This window comes from Lynx canadensis, chromosome A1 (assembly GCF_007474595.2).
Source record: "Lynx canadensis isolate LIC74 chromosome A1, mLynCan4.pri.v2, whole genome shotgun sequence".
Classification (NCBI taxonomy): domain Eukaryota; kingdom Metazoa; phylum Chordata; class Mammalia; order Carnivora; family Felidae; genus Lynx; species Lynx canadensis.
The window spans coordinates 97,397,204-97,425,013 of NC_044303.2; the positions used below are offsets into that span (position 1 = coordinate 97,397,204).

A 27,810-nucleotide genomic window follows, 5' to 3' on the forward strand; every position below is an offset into this window, starting at 1 on the left:
TACACAATGGAATACTATGTGGCAATGAGAAAAAATGAAATATGGCCTTTTGTAGCAACGTGGATGGAACTGGAGAGTGTGATGCTAAGTGAAATAAGCCATACAGAGAAAGACAGATCCCATATGTTTTCACTCTTATGTGGATCCTGAGAAACTTAACAGGAACCCATGGGGGAGGGGAAGAAAAAAAAAAAAAAAAAGAGGTTAGAGTGGGAGAGAGCCAAAGCATAAGAGACTGTTAAAAACTGAGAACAAACTGAGGGTTGATGGGTTGGGAGGGAGGAGAGGATGGGTGATGTGTATTGAGGAGGGCACCTTTTGGGATGAGCACTGGGTGTTGTATGGAAACCAATTTGACAATAAATTTCATATATTAAAAAAAAAAAAAATTAAAAGTCGAACTACCATACAATCCAGAAATTCCAGTTCTGGGTATTTAACTGCAGAAAGCAACAACACTAATTTGAAAAGATACATGCACCCCTATGTTCACTGCAGCATTATTTGCAATAGCCAAATTACAGAAGCAGCCCAAGGGTCCATCAATGGATGAATGGATAAAGAAGATGTGGAATTATATAATGGAGTACTACTTAGTCATAAAAAAGAATGAACTGTTGCCATTTGCAACAACAACATAAATGGACCTTGAAGATATTATATTAAATGAAATAAGCCAAACAACAAAAGACAAATACCATATGATATCACTTACCTATGGAATCTAAAAAGCAAACCAAACAAAACACAAAGAGAAAAGAATGGTGGTTGCCAGAGGAGAGGGGGCTTGGGAAGTAGGCAAAATGGGTAGCTGTGTTCAAGAGATACAAACTTCCAGTTATAAAATAAGTAAGTCATGGGAATGTAATGTACAGCATAGTGACTATAGTCAATACTGTATTGCATATTTGAATGTTATCAAGAGAGTATATTGTAAAGTTCTCATCACAAGAAAAGAAGTTTATAATTTCATACGATAACAAATGATAACTAGGTTTACTGTGATCATCTCATGGTGTACACAAATATCACTCAAATCACTAAAAACACGAGAAACTAATTAATGTTTTATGTCAATTATACTTCAATTAAAATAAGGGAATGAAGAAGAATGTTTTCATTTCTTAACATACCTTTAAATAAGAGTAAACTATAATTTCTTATTCAAAGGCTACCTACCTCAGTTTTTTAAAAATTCTTACATTAAAAAGTTTCTTTAAAAAATTCTCATGTTGTTGATTCACGTGAACAATTATTGAAGACTAGTAAGTGATTACATGTTTCTCTAGTGTAGAGAAAGGGAGAGTAAGGGAGTAAGGGAGTAGAGTAGAGTAAGGGAGACAAGTCAGCAGCACAGAGTAAGTGCCTGATTTTCTGCACAAATTTCAAAAATAAAATTGTAAGCTGTGAAGACTACTACATGATCTTTTTAAAAAAACCACTTATGCAAGGATACACAAATAATTTGTACACATTAAAAAAAAACACAACAGTAGACAGGATAAGGATACTAGAAAAGGAAAGAGGGCAGGGAGAGTGAGGAGAAGGGAGAGGAGGAATCTGGGAAGAAGAAAGTATGAGGAGAAAGGAGGGGGAACATGGCAGCTGTAGTCGATAACACTGGATCGTATAACTGAAATCTGCCACAACAGTAGAACTTAAATATTATCACACACACGAAAAAACATTTCTATGTGAGGTGATGGATGTGTTAACTTGATGCAGAGACTCCTTTTACAATGAATATGTATATCGTATCATCATGTTGTACATTTTAAATACCTCACAATTTTATTTGTCAATGATTCCTTAATAAAGCTAAAAAAGAAAGAAAAAGAAAAAGGAAAGAGAATATATTAAGCAAATCCAGTAAATAAAAATTTGATTGAAAAATGTTAAGAGGTTGTGATTCATTCTATGCTATGGGACACAATTAAATGCAAAGTTTCATTACATCTAAACCATAGTATTATTTACCTGTAAAAAAATCCACTCACACTTATTTTTAAGGACTAAATCTACATAATAAAAGGCCCATTAGATAAAACTTTTGAGTTCACCTAGTCAAATCTAGTTTTTTTACTTAGGGCATCAACATTTACTACTATACCAATGACAAATGTATCCAAGGGTCAACAATTTACTTTCCTGAAATTCATCAATATTCAATGGAAAGGATTCTTTAATAACACAATCACATTTTTTAAATAGCCAATTTAGGGCAAGTAGGAATAAGTGATGAAGAAACTGAAGAAGTTATGAAGTACTCTTCTATATAACTCATTAAGGTGGTAGTGAAGAGCTTGCTCCTTCTAAAATCTGAGCTGTCAGCACAGAGCCCAATGCGTGGCTCAAACCCACAAACCTTGAGATCATGACCTGAGCTGAAGCAGGACGCCCCCACTGACACCAGACTAACACTAACACTAACAGATTGACACTAACTGACTGAGCCACCCAGACACCCCAGAACATAATTTTAAATAGAACTCTCATGTTTTCACCTGAGAAATCTTGCAAGCTAACCTAGGGAAATCTGCCAAGTACTGTGACTTGCTTCATTCAGTATAGCTCTCAACCCTTCATACTCAAGTGCAAGAAAATGAAAATAACACCACTCATTATATGGTGATTTTCAACAACGTACTGTGCTAAATGCATAATCGATCACCTTGTGTATAAAGAAATACTACTTTCTAAATTACGTGGTTCAAGTAACAATTCACAAAACAATCTACCCAACAAAGTGTAGTTCAAGTTTGTATGTAAAGACTACTATCAGCTATAAATCCACAAAAAAATGGAACTAGTCCAGGCAAATCAAACAAATAAAAAGCATCTGAACTTAAAAGCCAACTAACACAATAAAAAAGTAACTTTTATATATTTTTTTATTTTTTAAATGCTTATTTATTTTGAGAGCACATATGCATGAGCTGAGGAACAGGCAGAGAGAGAGGGAGAGAGAGAATCCAAAGTGGAGTCTGCACTGCAGTGCAGAGCCCTGCGTGGGACTCAATCTCACCAACCATGAGATCATGACCAGAGCCAAAATGAGGAGTCCACACTCAACTGACTGAGCCACCCAAGTGCCCCCAAAAAAGTAACAACTTTTAAAAGCCAGGTCAAATTTTCAGTTAAAATCTTCACATAATACTACACATTATAAGTATTTTTAATAACTAAACCTACTAGTGATAGTTGTTTTTTTAATGTTTTATTTATTTTTGAGAGAGAAAGAGAGTGCAAGCTGACAGCAATGAGACTGATATGGGGCTCGAACTTACCAACTGTGAGATCGCAACCTGAGCTGAAGTTGGACACTCAACCGACTGAGCTACCGGGGCACTCCAATGGTTTTAAATTTTATCTAAAACTGCCTGATGAGAGCAAGTGACTAAAGAAGCATTGAATACCAGAGAGGAGTAAATGAAATAATCTTGTCAGGAGATCAGTAAGAAATAAAAAATTAATTAAGTAATTTAAGAAGTCAGTAAAATAAGTTGGAAAACTATATAAACTTATTTTAAAAATGCTTATGCATTTCCAAAAATACTAAATGTTAAGCTTTTGTAAGTGTTCAAAAATTACCCTAATTCTGTAGTTAAAAAATAAAGGTAGTAATTATTCTAAAAATCAATATAAATTAAAATACAATTTAAAGACTTATATGGGTCATATATAGGAATACCTTTTTTTAAAAGCCAATAATAGTGGATAAAAGAAATTTGCAAAATTTAATTTTAATCTGAAAACAATTACTGTAAGACTATTTTAACCCATTTGTTAGGAGACCATTATACATTATTATTACTATTTCTTTTCTATTATACCTAGATAGTCACTTGATAGTAGTGGGTAGCTCAGTTGGTTAAGCAACCAAGTCTTCCTTTTGGCTTAGGTCATGATCTAAGTCGTGAGATCAAGTTCCACATCGAGCTTATCGTGGATGGAGCCTGCTGAGGATTCTCTTTCTCCACTTCCCTCTGCCCCTCCCCCACTCTCTAAAAATAAATAAACATTTTTTTAAATGAGCCAAACTGTGTTTTAATTTTTAAAAAAGTCAATAATACAGGATAGAAATCTAACTTTTGTTTAATATTTTAAAATATTTTCTACATAGTTTCCCCAAACATTTACTATCATTCTGACTAGCATTAAAGCTTTTAAGAAGGGCTTAATACAGAGAAAGACAGATACCATATGGTTTCACTCTTATGTGGATCCTGAGAAACTTAACAGGAACCCATGGGGGAGGGGAAGGAAAAAAAAAAAAAAGAGGTTAGAGTGGGAGAGAGCCAAAGCATAAGAGACTGTTAAAAACTGAGAACAAACTGAGGGTTGATGGGGGGTGGGAGGGAGGGGAGGGTGGGTGATGGGTATTGAGGAGGGCACCTTTTGGGATGAGCACTGGGTGTTGTATGGAAACCAATTTGTCAATAAATTTCATAAAAAAAAAAAATAATAAGAAGGGCTTAATCTAGGCCAACAATAAAAATAAATAAATAAGAATGAAAATGGTCAGAAATAACCACTCATATATCACACATGCACATGTATTTATAACAAGATTACTTTTAGGTCGCACATTTAGTTTTTCCTTACAACTTGATACTGGATACAAAAAACTCTAGAAGTCATGAATAAAGAAAACAAAGTCCCCTCTCCTTGCCAATATGGGTACACGACTGCAGTAGATTTAAGTTAGATACAAATATATATTACATACATGTCTCTACTAGTATATAAAATGTCAGTAAATATTTTTCCCAAAAGGGTGGGGAAAATTTGCTCTCTGAAATTGAAAGTTTTTGTTCACAAAAAAATATTTAAATAGCCCCAGTTAGAAAAATATGTTGTTGAAATTATAGTTATATTCTATTTCAGTTGTTTCCATATGACTAGTTTATCACACTCAATAAGCCTTTTTGATGAATAAAATAAAAATGTGTGCTGTGCCAAAATTCCATGCACCTTTTTCAAAATTAGGGCTACTACACAAAGCAATCTACAGACTCATTGCAATCCATATCAAAATTCCAGAGGCATTTTTCAAAGATATAGAACAAACAATCCTGAAATTCGTAAGGAGCCACAAAAGACCCCAAAAGCCAAAGCAATCCTGAGAAAGAAAAACAAAGGGGGAAGCATCATACTCCCTGATTTCAAACTGTACTACAAAGCTATAGTTATCAAAATAGTATGGTATTGGCATAAAAAAAGACACAGAGATCCATCAAACAGAATAGAGTCCAGAAATAAACCCACACATGTATGCTCAATTAATCTATAACAAAGGAGGCAAGAACATTTAATGGGAAAAGGACAGTCTCTTCAATAAATGACGTTGGGAAAACTGAAGAGCCACACGCAAAAGAATGAAACTGGATTGCTATCTTATGCCACTCACAAAATTAATTCAACATGGATTAAAGACGAGTGTAAAATGTGAAATCCATAAAACTAGAAAGAAAACAAAAGTGGTAAGCTCCTTGACATCAGCCTTGGCAATGATTTTTTAAATCAGGCACCAAAGGCAAATACAAAAAAAACAAAACTAAACAAGTGAGGCCACATGAAACTAAAAAGTTTCTGCACAACAAAGAAAAGCATCAATAAAGTGAAAAGGCAACCCCCAGGATGTGAGAAAATATTTGTATGTCAGATATTGGTAAGAAGTTAATAACAAAAATAAAGGACTCCTACAACTCAACAGCAAACAAACACACACACACACACACACACAAACACACACACACACAATTTGAATAAAAAGGGGGCAAAAAAATGGGCAGAGGAAGTGAACAGACTCTTTTCTAAAGAAGACATACAGATGGGCCATCAGGCATATGAGAAGATGCTCAGTATCATTCATCATTAGGAAATGCAAATCAAAACCCCAAAGAACTGCCTCTTCACACCTGTTTGAACGGCTATAATGAAAAAGACAAGAAATAAAAAGGGACACAGATATGGAGAAAAGGGAACTATCATGCACCGTTGGTGGGAATGTAAATTGGTGCAGCTACCATGAAAAAAGGTATAGAGGTTCCTCAAAAAGTAAAAAACAGAATACCGTAAGATCCAGTAATTCCATTTCTGAATATTTATCCAAAGAAAACAAAAAGACTAACTTCAAAAGATGCACCTGTGTTAACTGCAGCATTATCTACAATAGCTAAGACATGGAGATAACCTAAATAGACATCGGCGGATGAATAAAGAAAATGTGGTGTGTATATAGACAGTGGAATATCATTCAGCCATAAAAAAGAATGACATCTTGCTATTTGCAACAACAGGGATGGACCTGGAGGGCATAATGGTAAGTGAAATAAGTCACACAGAGAAAGGTAATTATCATTTGATATCACTCATGTGGAATCTTAAAAAAAAGAAAAGGAAAGGAAAAAAAAAAAAAAACACAAGCTCACAGATACAGAGAACAGGCTGGTGGCTGTGGGGTGGGCAAAATGGGTGAATGGGGTCAAAAGTCACAAACTTCCAGTTATAAAATAAATACCTCATGGGGATGTACTATAAAGCATGGTGACTGTAGTTAATAATTCTGCAAAATTACAAATACCATATATTAAAAAGTTGCTAAGAAAGTTTTTCTTAAAAGTTCTTATCAGAAGAAAAAAATGTTTTAAGTACATATGAGGGATGTTAGGTAGACTTATCATACAGTGATTATTTTTACAATGTATATAAATATCAAATCATTATGGTGAACACCTGAAACTAATACAATCTTACATTCCAAGTATACCCTAATACAACAAAACTGGGGCAATTAATAGTAACACTTAAATCATAATAGCTGAGTTCAAGTTTAGTACCTAAGTAATTTATTTAGTTCCCTTATTGTGCTATACTATTCTATGAAAAAAATAAATTCAATCTAAACTACTTGGTGATCATTATTACTTCAAACTATAAAGTTTATGTACAATATTGCATATTGACATAAGTATCCTCTATTATATACACCTAATTATCTATTAACATTCATGAAAACAATACTGTCCCAATCAGGTACAATAATTTCTTTCCATTTTACGTAAAAAAACAAAAAACAAAAAAACAAAAAAACCTTCTAACCTCGCTCAACAACTAATTTCAAACACATTCCAAACTATGGATCTGGAAAAATGTATTAGAGGCACATTTTTTTTTTTTAAACAAACTCAGTATGAAACCTTGGTTTTTACTGGGTCAGCGAAATTTTTTTTTTTTTTTTGCTTTTTTATGGCTATTTGGTTGACTTCCTTCTTCTGCTGGGCAAGTTTAGCATGCAACTCTCACTCTAGACACCCAAAAACCCACAGACTTAAATTTTCTGAGAACTTCACCTGGTTTTATCAGCAGAAGACACCGTAACTAGCACCACGGAACAACAGTACTAAATTTTAACACTGTTCATTAACAGTTCCATTTTCCTGAGCTTGCGTTTGTTCTTTGGCATTGGCTTAGGATATAATCCATTTTTCAGAAGGTGTTCCTTGCTGAGGCGAATTTGAGCACCATGCTGCAGCTGGAAAGAGCACAAAGCTTGAAGAGGGCGAAGCAAAGTCTGTGAAGATAAAAAAAGATAGGGTCTGTAACAAATCATCATATTCTATTTAGCTTTTTCTTCAGAAACAGGGATTATTATGTTTATTTTTTTTTTTAATTTTTTTTTTTCAACGTTTTATTTATTTTTGGGACAGAGAGAGACAGAGCATGAACGGGGGAGGGGCAGAGAGAGAGGGAGACACAGAATCGGAAACAGGCTCCAGGCTCTGAGCCATCAGCCCAGAGCCTGACGCGGGGCTCGAACTCACGGACCGCGAGATCGTGACCTGGCTGAAGTCGGACGCTTAACCGACTGCGCCACCCAGGCGCCCCTTATGTTTATTTTTATTATTATTGGCTTTTTACCATGAAAAGTAACAGGAACTCTACTAAATATAAATATATGACATCCAAATATACAATTTCTTTTAACTCATACCTTACATACTGCTAAGGAGTTCCAGTAAAAAGACACAAATAGTTAATTTCCCATACAGATACTAAAGTCCAAATCTACACTTATACATTAATACATTCAAACACCTCAAGAAACTGTTGCCATTATAACATTTGAATCTGTAACAAATAGAGTAAAAGAGACCTTTAGACACAAATTAGTTAATTTGGTTTCAATCACAGACTGATGCAAGCTTCCTGTTACCTGTAACAATCAGATGAAGGTTCACAGGTTTACGAATTCTCTCACAATGGTCCAAGGACTACACACAAGTTAGATACCCAAACCTGGGGTTTTTCTGACTGTATCTGTACTTGTCTACATTCAAATACCTACAGAGCCAACCATATAACATAAACATTTAAGCCGGGTGGACCCATACGATAACAAATATGGTAGAAGTTAAAAAACAACTAGAGCAAATGCCCTACCTAAAGTTTTTCAAGGTCAAAAATAAAAATAATTTTTTAAAAAAACACACACACACAACAACAACAACAACAACAACAAAAACCCACTATGTCATGCATTTAAAACATTTTGAGTCAGATGCTTTCCTGGGGCCTGAGACCCCTGATTTAAATCTTCCAAATAACAATAGCAAACGTGACTAAGGAAACTGTTTGTTTGTTTGTTTGTTTGTTTGTTTGTTTGTTTGTTTTTTAGAAATAAAAGGAACAAAGAAAAAAAACTGATAGATTTAGTTGCAAAAATGTCACAATGTCTACGTGAAAATCTATTCCCTTTCACATACAAGGTAAGTGGCAGCAAAGAGTTTAAAGGTTTTAATTTTACAATGAACTCAGACATCGTGGCAGTCACTGGTGGTTGCTTCTCCACACTCATTCTTTTCTTCCTTATCATTCCAAATGTCATTCAAGGTGCCAATGTATCCAGCTAGTAATACTAACTGGCTAATGACACAGTCCCCAAAGGAAAGGTAAGTTGAGATCCTTGGGTGGGACTTCCAGAAACACTCTTTAAAATGGGACAGACTCAGCAGGCAGGGGCTTTTGTGCTTTCTTCCTGCCTGGAACAGGACTGTTAGAGGTGGGATAACCATCATGTGACTACAATGCAATAAAGACAAAGATTAAAGTCAAATACACATGATGATGGGCAGAAAGAAAGAAGAAATCCCCAGCCCTGGACTGCTCACCTCACATTACTTATTTACAGGAGAAAAAGAAGCCTCTATATACATGGTTCAATCCCCACAATAAAGGCTCTGTTACATGCAATCAAATTGACATACCCCAATAGGTAAGAGATAAACATCGTGGAAAAGTTCTGCAGGACATTATCTTGGAAATCCCCATCTGTATGTTATCATAATTTCCTTTAATGTCTTCATTTCTTCAAATAAGAGAGGGAATGTGGAAATGACTATATATTTCCTTCCTGAGTAAACATAGTGGACTGACTGGATTCTGAAACATCATCCCTAGAAAACATACCTAGGACATTTACAGATGGAGACAACTGAAGGAAGGTTCTATTGCTATTTAGGACATTCATGAGATTCTTAATGGACAGAATGCTAATATTCCTATTGTTAAGGGCCTTCAACTTTTATCTCCTGAAGATAAGACTCTACCAATTCTCTGAGGTAATTAAGAGAATGATTTTTGGAGACAGATCTGGATTAGACCCGTACTCCATCTGTGTGATCGTCAATACTTCTGTTCACAAATAGACCGACCCTCCTTCTTGCTACACAGTCAGACTACATTTTCCAAACGCCCTTTGATGTTAGGTATGGCCATTATGACTTGCTCTGGTTAAGGAAACGCGAGCACGAATAACATGTGTCACCTCTGGGCAGTAGCTCGAAAAGCACATACAATTTACCACCTCCCTTTATGCTTTCCTTGATGAAAGGAGAATGACCTGTCTACACAGTGCCTCCATCAGCCCGGGCCCCTAAGCAACTGCAGCGAGCACAAGTCATCCCGCTAATCTCCCAAAGACAGTGAGAGAGAGGCACAAACCACTGTTGTGTTGTGCCATTCTGATTTTGGAGTGTTAGGTTACTGCAGCTGCATCTGGCCTGTCTTGACTGATGTAATCACTTGCTGGCTAGGTGTTCCAGGATAAGCCACATAAATCTCTCCTTGCCTCATTTTCTTCATCTATAAAATGAGGAAAACATTGTCAACCTTACGACATCATTATTAGGTTAGTTACACTAAGAGGACTAAGAGGATGCATTTAACATGTTCGGCACACTGCATGATAATAAGCGATACTGCTTCTGTATAAACTAACAACATTATATCTGAGGCAACGTGAAGCTATATATTTGTTCAGAGGAACAAAAAAATAAGTTTGTTTCTAAAAATTTATTTGGGGCGAAATCAGTGTTTTTTAAACCCTTTTGTCCGCAGGTATAAAGTGACAGTTCTGGACGGCCCATGATTACCAACTACTGGCACTTAGACTGCGCACAAAGCTTTTACCACATCTAGCTATACAGGTTCATAAGCAGAAACGGTTCTATTATTTAAAAAATACCCAAGCTTGAGCTTTCCAAGGTGTGAAAAGCCCTGGTAAATTTTATAGTAACTGAATGAAAATCACCAATCTTTAATTCAAAACTTTTGTCAATTTATGGGGAAGAACAGGGGTGTGGTGGGGGGGTGGGGCGGGCAAGAAAGAACAAAGGGGTTAATTCTTCTGGAGTGCCTGGTGTCAGGCGATTAACAAAAATTACTCCATCCAATTCTCACACCAATAGTAAGAGGTAACTCTTTCTGGTGTATTATAGATAAGCAAACAAGCACAGGAGATTATATGAACTGCCCACTGGCACAAAGTGGTGATGGTAAGTGATGAAGGTTTAATTCAAACCTGCTTCAAAGCTCACACTGTGCTACTCAGAGTGTGTGAAAAACTGCTCAGGAAGAAAGGACAAGGATGAATCAGCAGACTAAGAAGGCTATTCCACGCCAAGCTCTTTATTTTGAGGAGCCTTATCTACCTCCATAGAATAAAGCTAGCTGAAGAATTACCACTCTCCCCCACTGTATTGGTGTTTCATTAGGAGACCCCTTAAAAAAAGGTTACCAAGGAAAAAAACGTGTGTCATATCTTTCCTCCCCAGAAAGGAGAGAAAACACCTAAGTTCAGAACAGCTGGTAATTGTATTTCCCAGGGGAATGAAATGGTATTTTGTTTAAATTGTAGCTAGATGTGAACAGGCTGGACTTGGGATTCTCCACCGAGAAAGCTAATTTTTGGTCAGCTGGAATAATAAGCAATGTGGGATGGTCCATTATGCATTTCTTCAGCTCATGCTCCAGCCAATAATCTTATCAGCACCTTCCAAATCCCACGTCTGATTGCCAAACATCCTTTTTCTACTCCTGGTCACTAAAGTATGACTACTCCTGGTGACCAAAGCAAACAGAATGTGAACTTCAGGACCTCACCGTGACTTTGGGATTTCATATTCAGCTTGATCCACAGACAACAATAACAAAAGCTGAAGAGACGACAAATCCTGTCATCCTTCTGTATCTTGAACTTTGCCTGTTATCAGACATTATACTCAGAACATAAGATAAGCCTCCCTGCTGCAACGGGACACTGACTAATACCAGAATCATATATCTTATGAAACTGGGAAGGGACAAACGCCATCCCAAACCCTAGCCCTGCTGTATTACAATGTTATGAAATCCACCACCGCTAAGAACATTAAAGCTTGTTTAGAACTTAAGTAAAGATCTGGTACCAATTGTAGAAATAAGACATACAAATCCACAGACAATTCTTTTCAGAACCCAGAGAAGGAGAGGAGATAAAGTTTCAAATCCAAAGCCAAAGAATATTACGTTTTTTCCCCTCAAGATTTGAGCTTTTAATGGGTCCTTGGTCTGATGTTGGCTAATCTAAAGTTTTACATCAACAAAAAGGAAACTACAAAGATTGTGCAGAAAGCAAGTTTAAACAACAGTGCAAGTTTATTGTGCAGAAAGCAAGTTTAAACAATAGTGTAAAATAAGCTGTAAAATAAGATACCTAGAAACAGTATATTATCTGTGTTCAAGAAGGTATAAACAAAAAAGAGAAAGGACTATAGAGGTGTATTAAACGCTATGTCAATGGTTAGGTACATGGGAGCAGATGGCAAGGTTACAGTGGAGGGAGAAAGTCAGGGAACACTCTCTGCTCATTTGGAATAAAGATCTAGGGTCCCTCATGATTTTTTTTTTCTCAAAGGAGAGAGAACAGTGAAAGAGAAATTGCCTAGACCCAGTACAAAGTCTACTTACACAGATACACATAGGAAAAAAACCTACTCAAGAAAGCCTACTTCTTTCAAAAGAAGGAAAGCCTCCAACTCTGCAGAGCATTTTCCATAGCTTAGGGTAGGGAAGAGGGAAAAAGCAATTCAAGGCTTGCTTCTGGCATTCTTCCACGCTCCGTGTTCTGGGGGTCTTTTGTTCTTTTTCTTGGTAACCAATTCAGTTACTGTGACCTGAGCTTTTATCCATCAATGAAATTTCCTCAATGAGTAAGGCACATTCTTATAATGATAGTAACCATAGTGTATAATGAGAGAGAGAGAAAGAAGGCAGGAATAAGTACTATGTGTGTGTGTGCTCGTCAGAAGGGAGAGTTATAAAACTCCATTTAGTTACGCTCATTATCCTCTGACTTATCTTCTCAAGTTGTATTTATCGAAAACCTTCCTTCGGTGATTAAAAAACCCTAACAATTTTTTATTTTGCTATTCTTTCTTCTTTGGCCTTAAGTGCAGTTTCCTACACACTCCAAAAGACTAAGACGTTTGTGGGCTCATTGAACGTTATTCTTTACTGATGATTAATTATATATGAAATCATCAGGCTTTCATGGAAATTAAATAAAATGATGATTGCAGGTTATAACCTTTTCATATTCTGCAGGTGTTTTTTCTCAAAAACTTGTCTTTTTTTATGCTCTCAGCAAGTAGTTAATAAGATACACAGAAAGTTGGTACATTCTCAAAAGCACCAATGCAAAAAAAAAAAGTTGCTGTAAAACGTCCTTTTAATTAAAAAGAAAAAAAGTTGTGTACAAGAAAACACAAAATCCTAAAAGAAAAATACAAAATAATAAAAGAAAAATCTAACAAAAAAAACTGTATTTAATGTTGTGCTACTTAAAGGCAATTTAGCTTATTATAAATGCTGTTTGCACAGCTTAGAATGAATATTTCAATAACGCAATCTGGATGCTGAACTAACACAGAAAAACACCAGAGGGGGAAAGAAGGTTATAACAGTACACAAATTTCTATTACAGATACGCTCTATTTGACACTGGAGCTGCAAATTTCATAGGTTATGCATTTCTAAATTTCTAGATAAAATCTAACCAAACTGCTTACTTTCAAAAACAATATAACCTTCCAAAGACATACCTCCTGTATGTAATCATTTTTCTCCAAAATGGAAAGAGCAGCAGCTGCACATTCCAGGGTAGAAAGGCACCTATTAGTCGGTTGTGTCCGAATTACATACTGACTAGAAACGCTAGTTTTTAACTGCACCTGAAACCAAAACACAGAAAAACAGAATGTAAGTTTTGTTTTAAATTTAAAATTATACAGTCTGTGGGGGTGCCTGGGTGTCTCAGTCGGTTGAGCGTCCGACTTCAGCTTGGGTCACAATCTCGCAGTTCAAGAGTTCAAGCCCCGCATCAGGCTCTGTGCTGACAGCTCAGAGCCTGGAGCCTGCTTCTGATTCTGTGTCTCCCCCTCTCTCTGCCCCTTCCCTGCTTATGCTGTCTCTCTCTCTCATAAATAAATAAACTTAAAAAAAATTATAAAGTCTGTGTTTTAAATACTAGTTCACTTCCTTCCAAAATCGCCAGTTTAAAAATATTAAATGTATTAATATCTTCTATACATAATATCCTCTAGTTATTGTTATTGTTAAATACTCAGAGGACAGTTACACATATATCTCACAATGAAAATATAACCAGAGTATATGCAAATTACTACAAATCATAAATTAAAAGACTAATAACCCCTTCCCAGGAGGCACAAGTGCGAAGACACCGCACCAAAGAAAATATAAGAAAGGCAAATAGGTACATATAAAAGCGCTCAACACAGAGCACCTGGGTGGCTCAGTCGGTTGAGCAGCCGACTTCAGCTCAGGTCATAATCTCACGGTTTATGAGTTCAAGCCCCATGTTCGCTTGGTGCTGACAGCTCACAGCCTGGAGCCTACTTCAGATTCTGTGTCTCCCTCTCTCTCTGCCCCTCCCATGCTCATGCTCATGCTCTGTGTCTCTCAATAATAAATTATTAAAAAAAAAATTTTTTAAGTGCTCAACACGACTAAATGCAAATTAAAATCACAATGATATAACTTTTCACACTTGCTAGAACAGTTAAAATCAAAACGACTACCACCACCAAATGGGGAGAATATGGAGCAAATGAAACCCTCACGCACTGTGGTAGAAGTGAAAATGATTTAATCACTTTGGAGAATTGACAACTGGGTTTTTTATTGTATGGTTTAGTCTTCCATTGTTTCTTAATATAGACTGACAGGGGTATGCCTGTATGGGGGTGAGTGTGTATAAAGAGATGTGTGTGCCCACACACACACACACATAGGTGACTGACACCTGATGACTGACAGTCAGAAATGGGAAAAGCAATAGAAAACCAAATGTCAACATTCTGGCCTTTTGATTCCTATTTTAATTAAATGAAACTCAAGTAATCTCACACTCATAAAACCGTATTCCTAGCCCACACTGTGAAAAGAATCACACTTAAGGATGTGTGAGTAGGTAAAAATTTAAGTTTTTACTCATTAAATATGTAAACATGTGGAATGAGGGGGTGGTGTCTAACTCTTACCACGTAGTCACTTAATAAAATCAGGTGTTGTCTCTCATTTTCTGGTATCTCTGAAGTTCTAACAGTCTCTCATTCCTTTACAGCATTAAAACTGTCCCGTCTCTGGACCCTTGTCCCTCAGTCCTCTTCCTCCCTTGTTTCTCTGAATGCATTTTGTCCCAAGAATTCTTTACAACTTGTATCCTTTCTCTCCTCAGAAGGTGGAAGATAAGGAGGACAGGAAGAGAAGGGGAAGGGAAGGGAGAGGGAGAGAAGTAAAGTGGGCATCATAAAAGATTCATTACAGGGGAACCTGGGTGCTTCACTCAGTTAAGTGGTGAAGTGTCCGACTTCAGCTCAGGTCATGATCTCATGGTTCATGAATTCGAGCCCCACATCGGACTCTCTGCTGTCAGTGAAGAGCCCACTATGGATCCTCTGTTCTCCTCTCTTTCCCCTGCCCTGCTCACTCACATGCTCTCTTTCTCTCAAAAAATAAATTTACATACATACATAGTAAATAATAAAAGATTCACTACAGAATGTGTTTAATTTTGGAATACATTCTTTAAAACATATTTAATAACATTTTAGTTAAAATCACTCTGCATTTCTACCAACGTAAAAAGATGGAAAACGGAGGGAGGGAAGAGATGGAGAAAAATGGTTGAGAAACTGCAATGATCAAAGAAAGCCCATGATTAAAAAAACTGTAAGAATAATTCATAATGCTGATTAACTGTAATTACCAACTGCTTTGATATGTCATCAGGGTCAACTAGAAAACTGAGCACAGCCAACTACTGCTTTCAATATTCAGTTCCATCACTGGAGAAATTTATAATAAACATCTGATTACAACAAAATCTTTAGGAAACATGAAAAATTCACAGTGATTTTTGTTTATTGGAACAAATTTGATTTTTAAAAAATAAGTTTGGAAAAACCAAAATTAAAAAATATAAAAATAAATTAAGAAGAAGTTTTTTATTTCAGTGAGGAGCTTTACTTCTTACCATGGCCCACATGACTGCATGAAAATTCAGAATCTGAAATTTATCAAGTGTTAGAAGACTTCAAAATGTCCTTCACAAATTATCTCTCCAGGAATTATCCAGTAACCAGATATATTAAGAGTAAATAACTAAAGTCTGTACTATGATTAACAGACATGTTATATAGCACGTTAATGGGATCTTCTCACAATGTCTATTATGCACATGTGCTGTATCACCTTCATCACATTTGATATGATGAGTGGGAACAAAAGAAATCCTGTCAATCCATCTTCTTGAGAAGTCATAGGCACAATAATAATTTGTCAGAAAGTGACTTGCCTTTTTTTTTTCCTTAACTTTTTTTTATTCTTTATTTTTGAGAGACAGAGAGACAGACCATGAGCAGGGGAGGAGCAGAGAGAGACACAGAATCTGAAGCAGGCTCCAGGCTCTGAACTGTTAGCACAGAGCCCATTGCAGGGCTCAAACCCACAGTCCGTGAGATCATGACCTGAGCTGAAGTTGGAAGCTCAACGAACTGAACCACACAGGTGCTCAGAAAGTGACTTGTCTTCTTAAATAAAAGTTCAAGGAAATCCGAGGCAAAATTTACAATTCTCAGAAAAGAAAAAATTAAAATTTGATGAAAGTATGAGGCTCTATGGAAAGACCAGGATTTTTATATCAAACCTGACAATAGCTAACCACTTAGTTTCAATAAGGTCATTTTGCTTCTCAGTTCCTCTTCATCGACAAAAATCAGATACATGGACCTGAGGGTGTAAAACCTAATCCTAAGATTACATATAATATATATTATTAACTATAATTATATATTAATTACATATCACAATACAATTAATTATATATTAATAATTTCAAGTTATAATATATGATTGTTGTAATACTGATATATCATATTATATAGAAACTTAATTTCCAAATATTAGAAGCCATGCTGATTCAAAGAACACTTCAGTAATTTTGATCTTTTTGGAACTTGGTTCTCCAAGGGTTTAGACTGTTTGAGTACTCTTGCTGTAACTTCTTGAGGAACAGGAAAATCAGTGCCGGGTTTAGAATTCTACTGGTATGGATTCTAAGCCTACACTATAACTCCCATTTTAGAAACACCCAACTCTTCCAGTTCTAGATCCTGCATTCAGTCTTTGCCAATGATTCCCTGAATTGCCTAAAATTTGAATTCCTGGAAACAGTTGTTGTTATAATGCCTTCCTTTCTTCTCTAACATTAAATCTTAAATATATATTTAATATATAAGAATACCAGATAACATACCTAGGAATAAATGTAACCAAAGAGGTGAAAAATCTATACACTGAAAACTATAGAAAGCTTATAACCTGAAGAAGACACAAAAAAATGGAAAAAGATTCCATGCTCCTGGATAAGAAGAACAAACAGTTAAAATGTCAATACTACCCAAAGCAATCTACATATTCAATGCAGTACCTATCAAAATAACACCAGCATTCTTCACAGAACTAGAACAAACAATCCTAAAATTTGTATGGAACCAGAAAAGACCCCGAATAGCCAAAGCAATCTTGAAAAAGAAAACCAAAGCAGGAGACATCACAATCCCAGACTTCAAGCTATACTACAAAGCTGTAATCATCAAGACAGTATGGTACTGGCACAAGAACAGATAATCAATGGAACAGAATAGAGAACCCAGAAATGGACCCACAAATGCATGGCCAACTAATCTCTGAAAAAGCAGGAAAGAATATCCAATGGAATAAAGACAGTCTCTTCAGCAAATGATGCTGGGAAAACTGGACAGAGACATGCAGAAAAATGAACCTGGACCACTTTCTTACATCATACACAAAAAATGAACTCAAAATGGATGAAAGACCTCAATGTAAGACAGGAAGCCATCAAAATCCTCGAGGAGAAAGCAGGCAAAAACCTCTTTGATCTTGGCCGCAGCAACTTCTTACTCAACACATCTCCAGAGGCAAGGGAAACAAAAGCAAAAATGAACTGTTGGGACTTCATCAAAATAAAAAGCTTCTGCACAGCAAAGGGAACAATCAGCAAAACTAAAAGGCAACCAACAGAATGGGAGAAGATATTTGCAAACAACATATCAGATAAAGGGTTAGTATCTAAAATCTATAAAGAACTGATCAAACTCAACACCCAAAAAACAAATGATCCAGTGAAGAAATGGGCAAAAGAAATGAATAGACACTTCTCCAAAGAAGACATCCAGATGGCCAATCGACACGTGAAAAAAATGCTCAACATCACTCATCATCCGGGAAATACAAATCAAAACCACAATGAGATACCAACTCACACCTGTCAGAATAGCTAACATTAACAACTCAGGCAACAAGAGATGTTGATGAGGATGTGGAGAAAGAAGATCTCTTTTGCACTGCTGGTGGGAGTGCAAACTGGTGCAGCCACTCTGGAAAACAGTATGGAGGATTCTCAAAAAATTAAAAATAGAACTACCCTACAACCCAGCAATTGCACTACTAGGCATTTATCCACGGGCTACAGGTGTGCTGTTTCGAAGGGACACATCCACCCCCATGTTTATAGCAGCACTATCGACAATAGCCAAAGTATGGAAAGAGCCCACATGTCCATCAATGGATGAATGGATAAAGAAGATGTGTATATATATACAATGGAGTATTACTTGGCAATCAAAAAGAATGAAATCTTGCCACTTGAAACTACATGGACGGAACTGGAGGATATTATGCTAAGTTAAATTAGTCAGAGAAAGACAAATATCATATGACTTCACTCATATGAGGACTTTAAGAAACGGAACAGATGAACACAAGGGAAGGGAAGCAAAAATAATATAAAAACAGGGAGGGGGACAAAACATAAGAGACTCATAAATATGGACAACAAACAGAGGGTTACTGGAGGGGTTGTGGTTGGGGGGGGGGGGCTAAATGGGTAAAGGGCATTAAGGAATCTACTCCTGAAATCATTTTTGCACTATATGCTAAGTAAATGGATGTAAATTTAAAAAATAAAATTTAATAAAATTTAAAAAATAAAAAAAATAAAGGAATAGCAGAGAACAGGAGCATCTGGATAGTAAGTTAAGCATCCAGCTCTTGATTTATAGGCACAGGTAATGATCTCATGGTTCGTGAGATCAAGCCCTGCATCGGGGTCTGCACTGACAACACAGAACTTGCTTGGGACTCTCTGTTCCCTTTTCTCTCAGCCCCACACCCCTCCCTTTCCCTTTCTCTCTCTGTCTCTCTCTCTGTCTCTCTCTCTCTCTCAAAATAAATAAATTTAAAAATAAAAGAAACAAAAAAGAAATGCAAGATAATAGTTTGATGGCTATGATCACTGTTCAGATGCCTTCAAAAAGGGCTTTTTCAAATGTCTCCTTCCTAAGTACATCTTTAGCTTGATATAAATGTCTTATATCATTAAAAGTCTGGGTGACATAGAATGTGCAGTGGTTTAGTCATTGCTTTTAGGGCCACAAAATAAGTAAGTACGTTATCCAAGGAAATAACATGCCTTGGCATCTCTGAACAATAAAACATATGCATTTTTAAAATAACTTACTATTATATTAGTTAATTCTTTTATCAAACAAAACACACTAAAATAAGACCTCAAAATTAAATTTTAATTCATACCTCCCATCCTCACAAATGTTATATTTTTATAATTTGATGGCAATTATTTGTTATCTGTGCTCAGGCGATTTTAAGGCAAGAGTCATTACTCCATAAAACTATTGTGCTTCTCAATTATTAAGAGTCACAAAACTTTCTAATCACTTGATCAGCTTGCTTACAGGTTTCTAGGAAAAGCAATCTACTTCCCAGGCATTCTGAAACAACTCTAGTCTGGAAAAGGCTGAAATAAACTCCCTTTTAATAGCATCCTGAAGTCTTCACCACTGGAAGACACACATAAAAACCCTCCTTTCTGCAGCAGCCTTTCTTCTATGACTTTCCACAAGCAAGATTCATCATCTGAGCCTACGAGCAAACCTCTGAGAGGCAGAACATCTTTTCTCCTAGCCTCAATCTTTCAATCCCTTTCATTCCTTTCATTCCCTTAGTTTAATTCAACAATACGATCTAACAGTTGGAAGAGCCCAACCTTGGCATCAGACAGTTGCCAGATCTGACACAGACTGACCCACGTATGTTCAAAGTTTTACGCGCTTACTGGACACTAAGTGCCCTTCCAGATAATGTACTCATATTGTCTCTTTTAAGACTCACAAACACCCTGTGAAGTAAGTACTACTATGATCTCCATTGTACAGAGGAGGAAACTGAAGTGCAGAGGGTGAAGTTAAGTAAGTCAAAGTTCTAAAATCAGTCGTGGTGAAGCAGATACGTGAATCTATAAAACCTTATTATTCAGGAGTGGAACTCTTATCACCAGGCTAATAATTAAAGGCTAGGCGAACCTCAACACGTTAAACAAAAACAACAAAGCTATTCTGTAAAGCAAGACTAAGGCACCCCCTCAAGAATTTTAGGGTTCTTCTGAACATCGTTTTAACAACACTGATATAGAAGGAAGCGTCCTCTACCCAAGAGTGAAAAGTACTCATAAACATCAGTGTCCATGTCTTACTCCAGCCCTGCTGCACTCTGAAGCCTGCAAAACTTTTTCATAGGGTAGGGATTTCAGGATTAATGTAGAAACTCAGGAAAACTGATAAAAATAACATTAAAATAGGCATTAGTTATAGATAAAATGGTAATATTAGTGCCACTTCCTAAAATACATGATTATTTGTCTTTTTCTAGGATGGCTTGAGGAACTTCATCTTACAACAGAACTTCTACGGGAAAATCTGTTTCCAAAACAACAACAACAAAAAACTTATAGAATAGATTTGGTTTAAAACTTAGCACTTTCTTATACATCAAAATGAGAAATAAAGTTACGTGCTAATTCTCCAACATACAAAAACTTTCATGTTAACCTGGAGAACTGCCCTCTAGTGGAGCTTATTAAAATTTAAGCCTACAGGGTTCTAAAAGATATTTGTCTTAGGGTCAAGTGTTGAATAAAGTTTCCTATCTTTTCTCAGATAAAGCAGTGATGGAAATGGCAGTTTACAGTAAAAAGAGTAGGGCACCTGGGTGGCTCAGTCAGTTGAGCGTCCAACTTCAGCTCAGGTCATGACCTCAAGCTGTGAGTTCGAGCTGTGAGTTCAAGACCCACATCAGGCTTACTGCTGTCAGTACAGACACTTCAGACCTTCTGTCCGTCTCTCTCTCACCACCCCTCCCTGCTCTCTCGGTCTCTCTCTCTCAAAAATAAACATTAAAAAAAATTGTCCAACTTAAATATGCTTACAGATATGCATTCTTTCATATTAGGTTTATATCAGTTTATATCCTTTATCAAGAAACTTAAATTAGAAACTTATTTAGGATATGAGAAATTGATGAACCAACTAGTCTTATCTAAATAATAATAGTCAACTTTCTCTTTTTTTTTTTTTTAATTTTTTTTTTCAACGTTTATTTATTTTTGGGACAGAGAGAGACAGAGCATGAACGGGGGAGGGGCAGAGAGAGAGGGAGACACAGAATCGGAAGCAGGCTCCAGGCTCTAAGCCATCAGCCCAGAGCCCGACGCGGGGCTCGAACTCACGGACCGCGAGATCGTGACCTGGCTGAAGTCGGACGCTTAACCGACTGCGCCACCCAGGCGCCCCAATAGTCAACTTTCTAATGTCTTGCTAGTCAAACATTTCTCACCAAAGATAAATTTCATTTAAGAATTAGCAGCTCTGGGGCACCTGGGTGGCTCAGTCAGTTGAGCATCCGACTCTTGATTTCAGCTCAGGTCATGATCTCACGGTTTATGGGTTTGAACCCTGCATAGGGCTCTGTGCTGACAGTGCAGAGCCTGCTTGGAATTCATTCTCTCTCTCTCTCTCTCTCTCTCTCCTCTTTCCTCTCTCCCTCTGTCTCTTCTCTCTCCTCTCTCCTCTCTCTTTCTCTCTCTCTCCCCTTCCACTGCTTGCACTCTCTCTCTCAAAAATACACAAACAGGGGCACCTGGGTGGCTCAGTCGGTTAAGCAGCCGACTTCAGCTCGGGTCATGATCTCGCGGTCCGTGAGTTCAAGCCCCGCGTTGGGCACTGTGCTGACAGCTCACAGCCTGGAGCCTGTTTCAGATTCTGTGTCTCCCTCTCTCTGACCCTCCCCCGTTCATGTTCTGTCTCTCTCTGTCTCAAAAATAAATAAACGTTAAAAAAAAATTTTTTTAATTAAAAAAAATTAAAAAAATAAACAAACATTTACAGAAAAATAACTAGCAGTTCTGTTTCAAAAGCTGTCATGGCTTCATAAATGGCTCTAGAAAAATGAATCATCAATTAGGCCGGGTGTGAAATAAAGCACACATTATACTATTACTTCATAAGTTCGTTTGCCACCTAAGATTTTTATTTTAAAATTTACTCTGTGTTAAACTGTATGATATTGTATTGATTAAAAACATTTGTCTCTTCTGTAACTTCAAACCGAAATAATGTGTGTGGACTGGGAGGCAGGGAAGCACAACTAAAAGCATGAGATGGGAAGCGACACACACCTACGTTTAAATCTACAGAAGAGTGGTATGACCTCCAGCAAGTTTCTTGAACTCTCGGAGCCTAAAACATTAACAGCTTTAAGGAGCTGCCATATACAAAGTGTTGAGCAACAGCTGCATACAATAAGCACTCAACACAGGTAAGGTGTGGATAAGGGTGGTGTCATGGGAATGAGGATGGCAGCATTGGCGATATCCAATGTTTCCTTCCTAATTTAACGACTAAGGGCGAAGCTCTCAGCTTTACCGCAATAAAGCCACACGAGGAGCCTGGCCAAGGGTGAGGGATGAGATGGAATTTAGGACAGAGCCAGAAGTCAACTTTCACAGGATGGAAGGAGGAAACCTACAGAACAGGTAGGGAAAAAGCAGACTCGGAAGCAGGAGAGATAACAAGAGAGAGGTTTTACTGAATCCCGGAGAAGAACAAGTTATCTGGGCAGATAAATAAAATATTCCTAGAGTTACAAGCCTGTAAAAAAAAGAAATGCAGAAATATTTTCACTAAAAATATACTTGCAGACAAGGAATATATTAGGTTTTCACTCTTTCATCTTTTAAGTATGTGAGCTGAGCTTCAATAAAAAAGTGCAATCACTGAAGTTATTAGATCTTGTACCAAATCTTTACATATTTCTTTAAAACATTCCCACACAACCCTATATAACAGAAAAGACAGACCAGAAATCTGTTAGAGTTTTTGAAAATCACTTTTAAAAGAAAAAATTTCCATTTCTTGCATGATCTTGCATGAGTATTCTATCTGCCTAATGCTTTCAACATATTTTCTTATCTTCCTCTTCCTCTTCACATGCGTGACTTATCTGTGATGTTTAAGTGATTTTACAACAGTGCAGACATACATAAAAAAGACTTAGTCAACAACAGGATTGTTTCTTTGAACAATACAGAGTTCAGGACACCTAAACAGTAAAAAATTACGGGTTGCAGAGTATCATAACTGCTAAGACCTGACTTGATTTATACATAATAATTTGACTTTTTGTGTACAACTGAACCAAATACATTCTGTATTTTATTGAGCAACATTGCAAAAAACCAAAATAAGAGGAGACATACACTATGTTCATACCATGGAAAACTAAATATTATACAGGTGTTAATTCTCAAAATTTGACTTACAAGTCAATTAAATTTCAATAAAAATCTGAAGAGGTTTTAGTGTAGTTTCATGAAACTGATTCTGAAATTACGTGTTAATGCAAAGCGGAAAAAATACAAAGATATTCTAGAAGAACCCAGCAGAAGAACTTGTTCCACCAGTAAGACCTAGCGTAAAGCAACATTAATTAAGGCAGTGTGGAACTGGCAGAAACGTACAAAGCAACAGAAAAGAATTTAAAGCAGAGAAATATACTCTCACATGAGTGCACAAGTGATACATGACAGAGGTGGCACTCCAACATAGTGAGTTCTGTACTGGCATTTTCAGTGAATGGTGCTGGGAAAATAAATGTGCAAAAATCCAGACAGCCAAATGGGAGGGGAAAAAGTGAAATTAGACTCACAGCTCACACCAAACACAAAAATCAATTACAGGTAGATTAAATACAAACATAAAAGATAAAATTCCAAATTTTTAGAAGATAAGATGAGAATATGAGAGGGAAGAATGAATGCTGTAACACAAAAGACGCTAACTTGAAAAAAAAGAAAACTGAGAAATTCAACGGCATTAAAATCTAAAATTCCATTTACAAGAACACAGTATAAAAAGAGTGGAAAAACAATATATTTGCAATATATACAACTACCAAATGATGGCTGAGATACAAAATATATAAAGAACTCCTGGAAACAAACAAGAATGAAACGCAAAAAGCCAAAAGAAAAATGGTTAAGAGATGTAAGAAGCACTTCAACAAGGCAAAACTAAGATATAAACAGAAAGGGGACAAACCATAAGAGACTCTTAAATGCAGAGAACAAACTGAGGGGTGCTGGCAGGGTGTTGGGTGCAGGGATGGGCTACATGGGCGAGGAGCACTGAGAAGGGCACTTGTTGGGATGAGCACTGGGTGTTATATGTAAGTGATGAATCACTAAATTTTACTCCTGAAACCAATACTACACTATAGGTTAATTAACTTGAATTAAAAATTTTTTAAAATAGTAATAATAATAAATTAAAATAAATTAAAAATGAAAAAATAAAAATATATTTTAAAAAATAAGCAAGCACTTCAACAAAGAGTACATCTAAGTGGCTAATACACATATAAAAAGGTGTTAAATCACATTAATAATCATGAAAAAATTAAAACAAAATGAGAAGATACTACACACTCATCAGATTGGCAGAAAATCTGTAACACTGACATCACCAAAATGTTAGAGAGAACAAATGCCAGACATCGCTGGTGGGAATGTAAACAGTTACAATCACTTTATAACACTTTGGTTAAATCTAGTAAAACAGAAATTATGCTTAACCCATGACCTATATATTTCATTTCTAGGTATACACTGACAGGAACTCTTGCATATGTACATCAAGTCATATGCACAACAACATTCAGAGCATCACTTATCATAATAGCTCCAAGCTGAAAACAACCCCAATGTTTATCAACAATAGAATGCACAGTGATAGGAGCACCTGGATGGCTCAGTCGGTTAAGTGTCCAACTTCAGTTCAGGTCATGATCTCACAGTTCCAAGTTCGAGTCCCGAGTCGGGCTCTGTGCGGACAGCTCAGAGCCTGGAGCCTGCTTCAAATTCTGTGTCTCCCTCTCTCTCTGCCCCTCCCTCACTTGTGTTCTCTCTCTCCCTCTCTCAAAAATAAATAAATAAACTTAAAAAAAAAAAAAAAGAAGGCACAGTATGGTTCAAAACTTGGGCAAAAGTGGATCATTTGGGAATACATATATCTATAAATAAAAAACAAAGAGATAATTATGATAGGGGTCAAGGTACTGTTACCTTTGGCCGTAAGAAAGAAGGTAGTGAAAGAGGTACTGACATGTGGTGGAAAGTGGGTCTGAGCCTTTTGGGGTGCCAACAATGTTCTATTTCTTGACTTGAATGGCAGTTACAATAGGATTAAGTATTTCTTGCCTCTAAACATGGTGTATGCACATCTTAAAATAAAACATGCTGTTAAAAATTCTCATGATGAGCATTAGCTGCATAAATACTCCTTCTTTATCACTAGAAGTTTTCTCTGCTATACAAAACACTAAAATCAACAGAAAACAGAGGATAGTTGTTAGTAATTAGCTGTGTGACCTTGGGTAGGCTACTTCGGTTACAGGGTCTCACTGTACTACTAAATAAAATAATTGATTTAAATCTATCTCTGAGATTCTTTCAAGCACTAAAATTCTTGGCTTCTCATTATCTCCCATCACTTAGGTAAACACTATCAGGGCCCTGATTAAATCTCATGTTTATTCTCTCCACTCTTCATTGTACGGCAAAGTGGAAAAAGTTGCATATGCAATATCGAATACATGTATGTGCAAACATAATATTATTTCACTATTATGTAAAGAACAATAATCAGCCAAACTGTGACCCTGATCTCTACTTTCTTGTCAGCCTAAAAGAGTGCTAGGAATGTAAATAGCTGCTGACTGATAAATAAGTTTTTAAAACTCAAATATGCAATGATCACTCTGACAGCTGAAAAGGTGCTAAGAGAAATACAAACATGCATTATATTTTGTAGTGTTATGGAATTTAATTTTATTAAGACCACTGTCCATTCAAGTGTAGTCAACATACTGAGATGTTAGCTAATGCCTATACTTGCTCTGTTCATTTTCTCAGACTATTTAAGAATGCTAGTGAAATCCAAAAAGTGAACCGGTATTTCTTAAATGAATTCATTCAAACACAATTTGGGTGACATAAAAGCCCTGCGTAATTGTCATTAATGATACAATACGTTCCCCTCAGAGAGAGCATAATTCTGTCAACTTTGTAGCGTGAAAAATATGTACATAAATGTCAGATATGGACCTTAAGAAATGAATTCATTTGGGGGCTCCTGGGTGTCTCCGTCAGTTAAGTGTCTGACTCTTGGTTTTGGTTCAGGTCATGATTTCACGGTTTCATGGGTTTGAGCCCCACTTCAGGCTCTACGTGGACAATGTGGAGCCTGCTTGGGATTCTCTTTCTCCCTCTCTCTCTGCCCCTCCCCCACTCACACTGTCTCTCTTTTTCTCTCTCTCTCTCTCAATAAATAAATAAACTTAAGAAAATAAATGAATTCATTTTTAGTGACACATATAAGGCTGATGAATTTGTACCCCAAAAAGGAGTGAAACAATGTTAACTGCAAGGGAGAATGAGAAGACTATGGAAAAAGGAATATGAAGTGGAGAATTCTCATCAAATTACAGGGATTTCTTTTCTACTCAGTAAGAAAAACAATTATCATTTTAAATCAAAACTGAATTTTCCCAAAGCTTATCATTCATCTTTTCAAGCGATTTAAGTGAAAATTCTATTAGATGGTTAATCAAAACAGTGGCATGTTAATTCCACACTTCTTTGTGGAAAGCATTAGTTACAATGAAAGCATCAACTATGATGATATGCAATATTTAACAAATTGTAGTTTATTGTTATGTTGTTTTTCACCATCTGCTTAATGAAAGCTTCTCCTGTAGTTTAACTTACTATCATCTTATTAAGATTCCCATCACTTGCTTAATCCCTAGAAAAGCTATTTGTGTATATTTAATTTATTGACAATATCTAGAGAACCTAACTCCATCTATATTAATTAGTTCCTTTTCTACTAGACAAGGTCAACATTCTAAGCCAGAGACATAGACACACAATCTTTGTAACTGTTAGTATGATTTCTATGTCTGAATAACTTTTTCTCCAAAGACAGTACTCAATTCCAATACACCATCATTTCTAGCCTGAATCCCTGAAAATGCCTATCTGGACATCCTGTGTCTACTGTAGTCTTCTTGTAAATCATTCTCTATGTGTCAGCCAAGTGATTCTTTAAAAAAAAAAAAAAAAAAAAAAAAAAAAAAAAAAAATCACATTATTACTCAGATGAAAATCCTCAACTTGACACAAAGCAAAATCCTTCACACAGTCTGTAAATCACCTATTACATAACACCACCCTTCCCCCTCCCTCTGTCACTACATACCAGCCACACTAAGTATGGAAATGTCTTCACTCTTCGCTTTGCTTGGCTAACTACAGCCAAGTTCAGCTTTGGCTGAGCTCCTTCAGTTCTCAAATGCTACAGACGTCTTCATGAGTCTCCAGCTTCAGTCAAACCTCCATTTTGAAGTACTCCTTATATTCCATTCACAGAATTTAATTTGTAATCACATACTGATCTAAGTTGCTATTTC

The 27,810-nt window shown here is 36.4% G+C and overlaps 1 protein-coding gene across 1 annotated transcript in view; it reads right to left on the bottom strand.

The window, feature by feature from the left end:
- Positions 1 to 6,510: 6,510 nt before the first annotated feature.
- The window catches only part of DTWD2 (DTW domain containing 2), a 112,362-nt gene continuing 91,062 nt past the window's right edge, over positions 6,511 to 27,810 (bottom strand). The window contains exons 5-6 of the mRNA XM_030317032.1: positions 13,425 to 13,553; positions 6,511 to 7,576 (exon numbers count right to left, since the gene is read on the bottom strand). Of these exons, the coding sequence (XP_030172892.1) occupies positions 7,406 to 7,576; positions 13,425 to 13,553 (300 nt within the window). The 3' untranslated portion in view covers positions 6,511 to 7,405. The remainder of the gene's footprint in view (positions 7,577 to 13,424; positions 13,554 to 27,810) is intronic.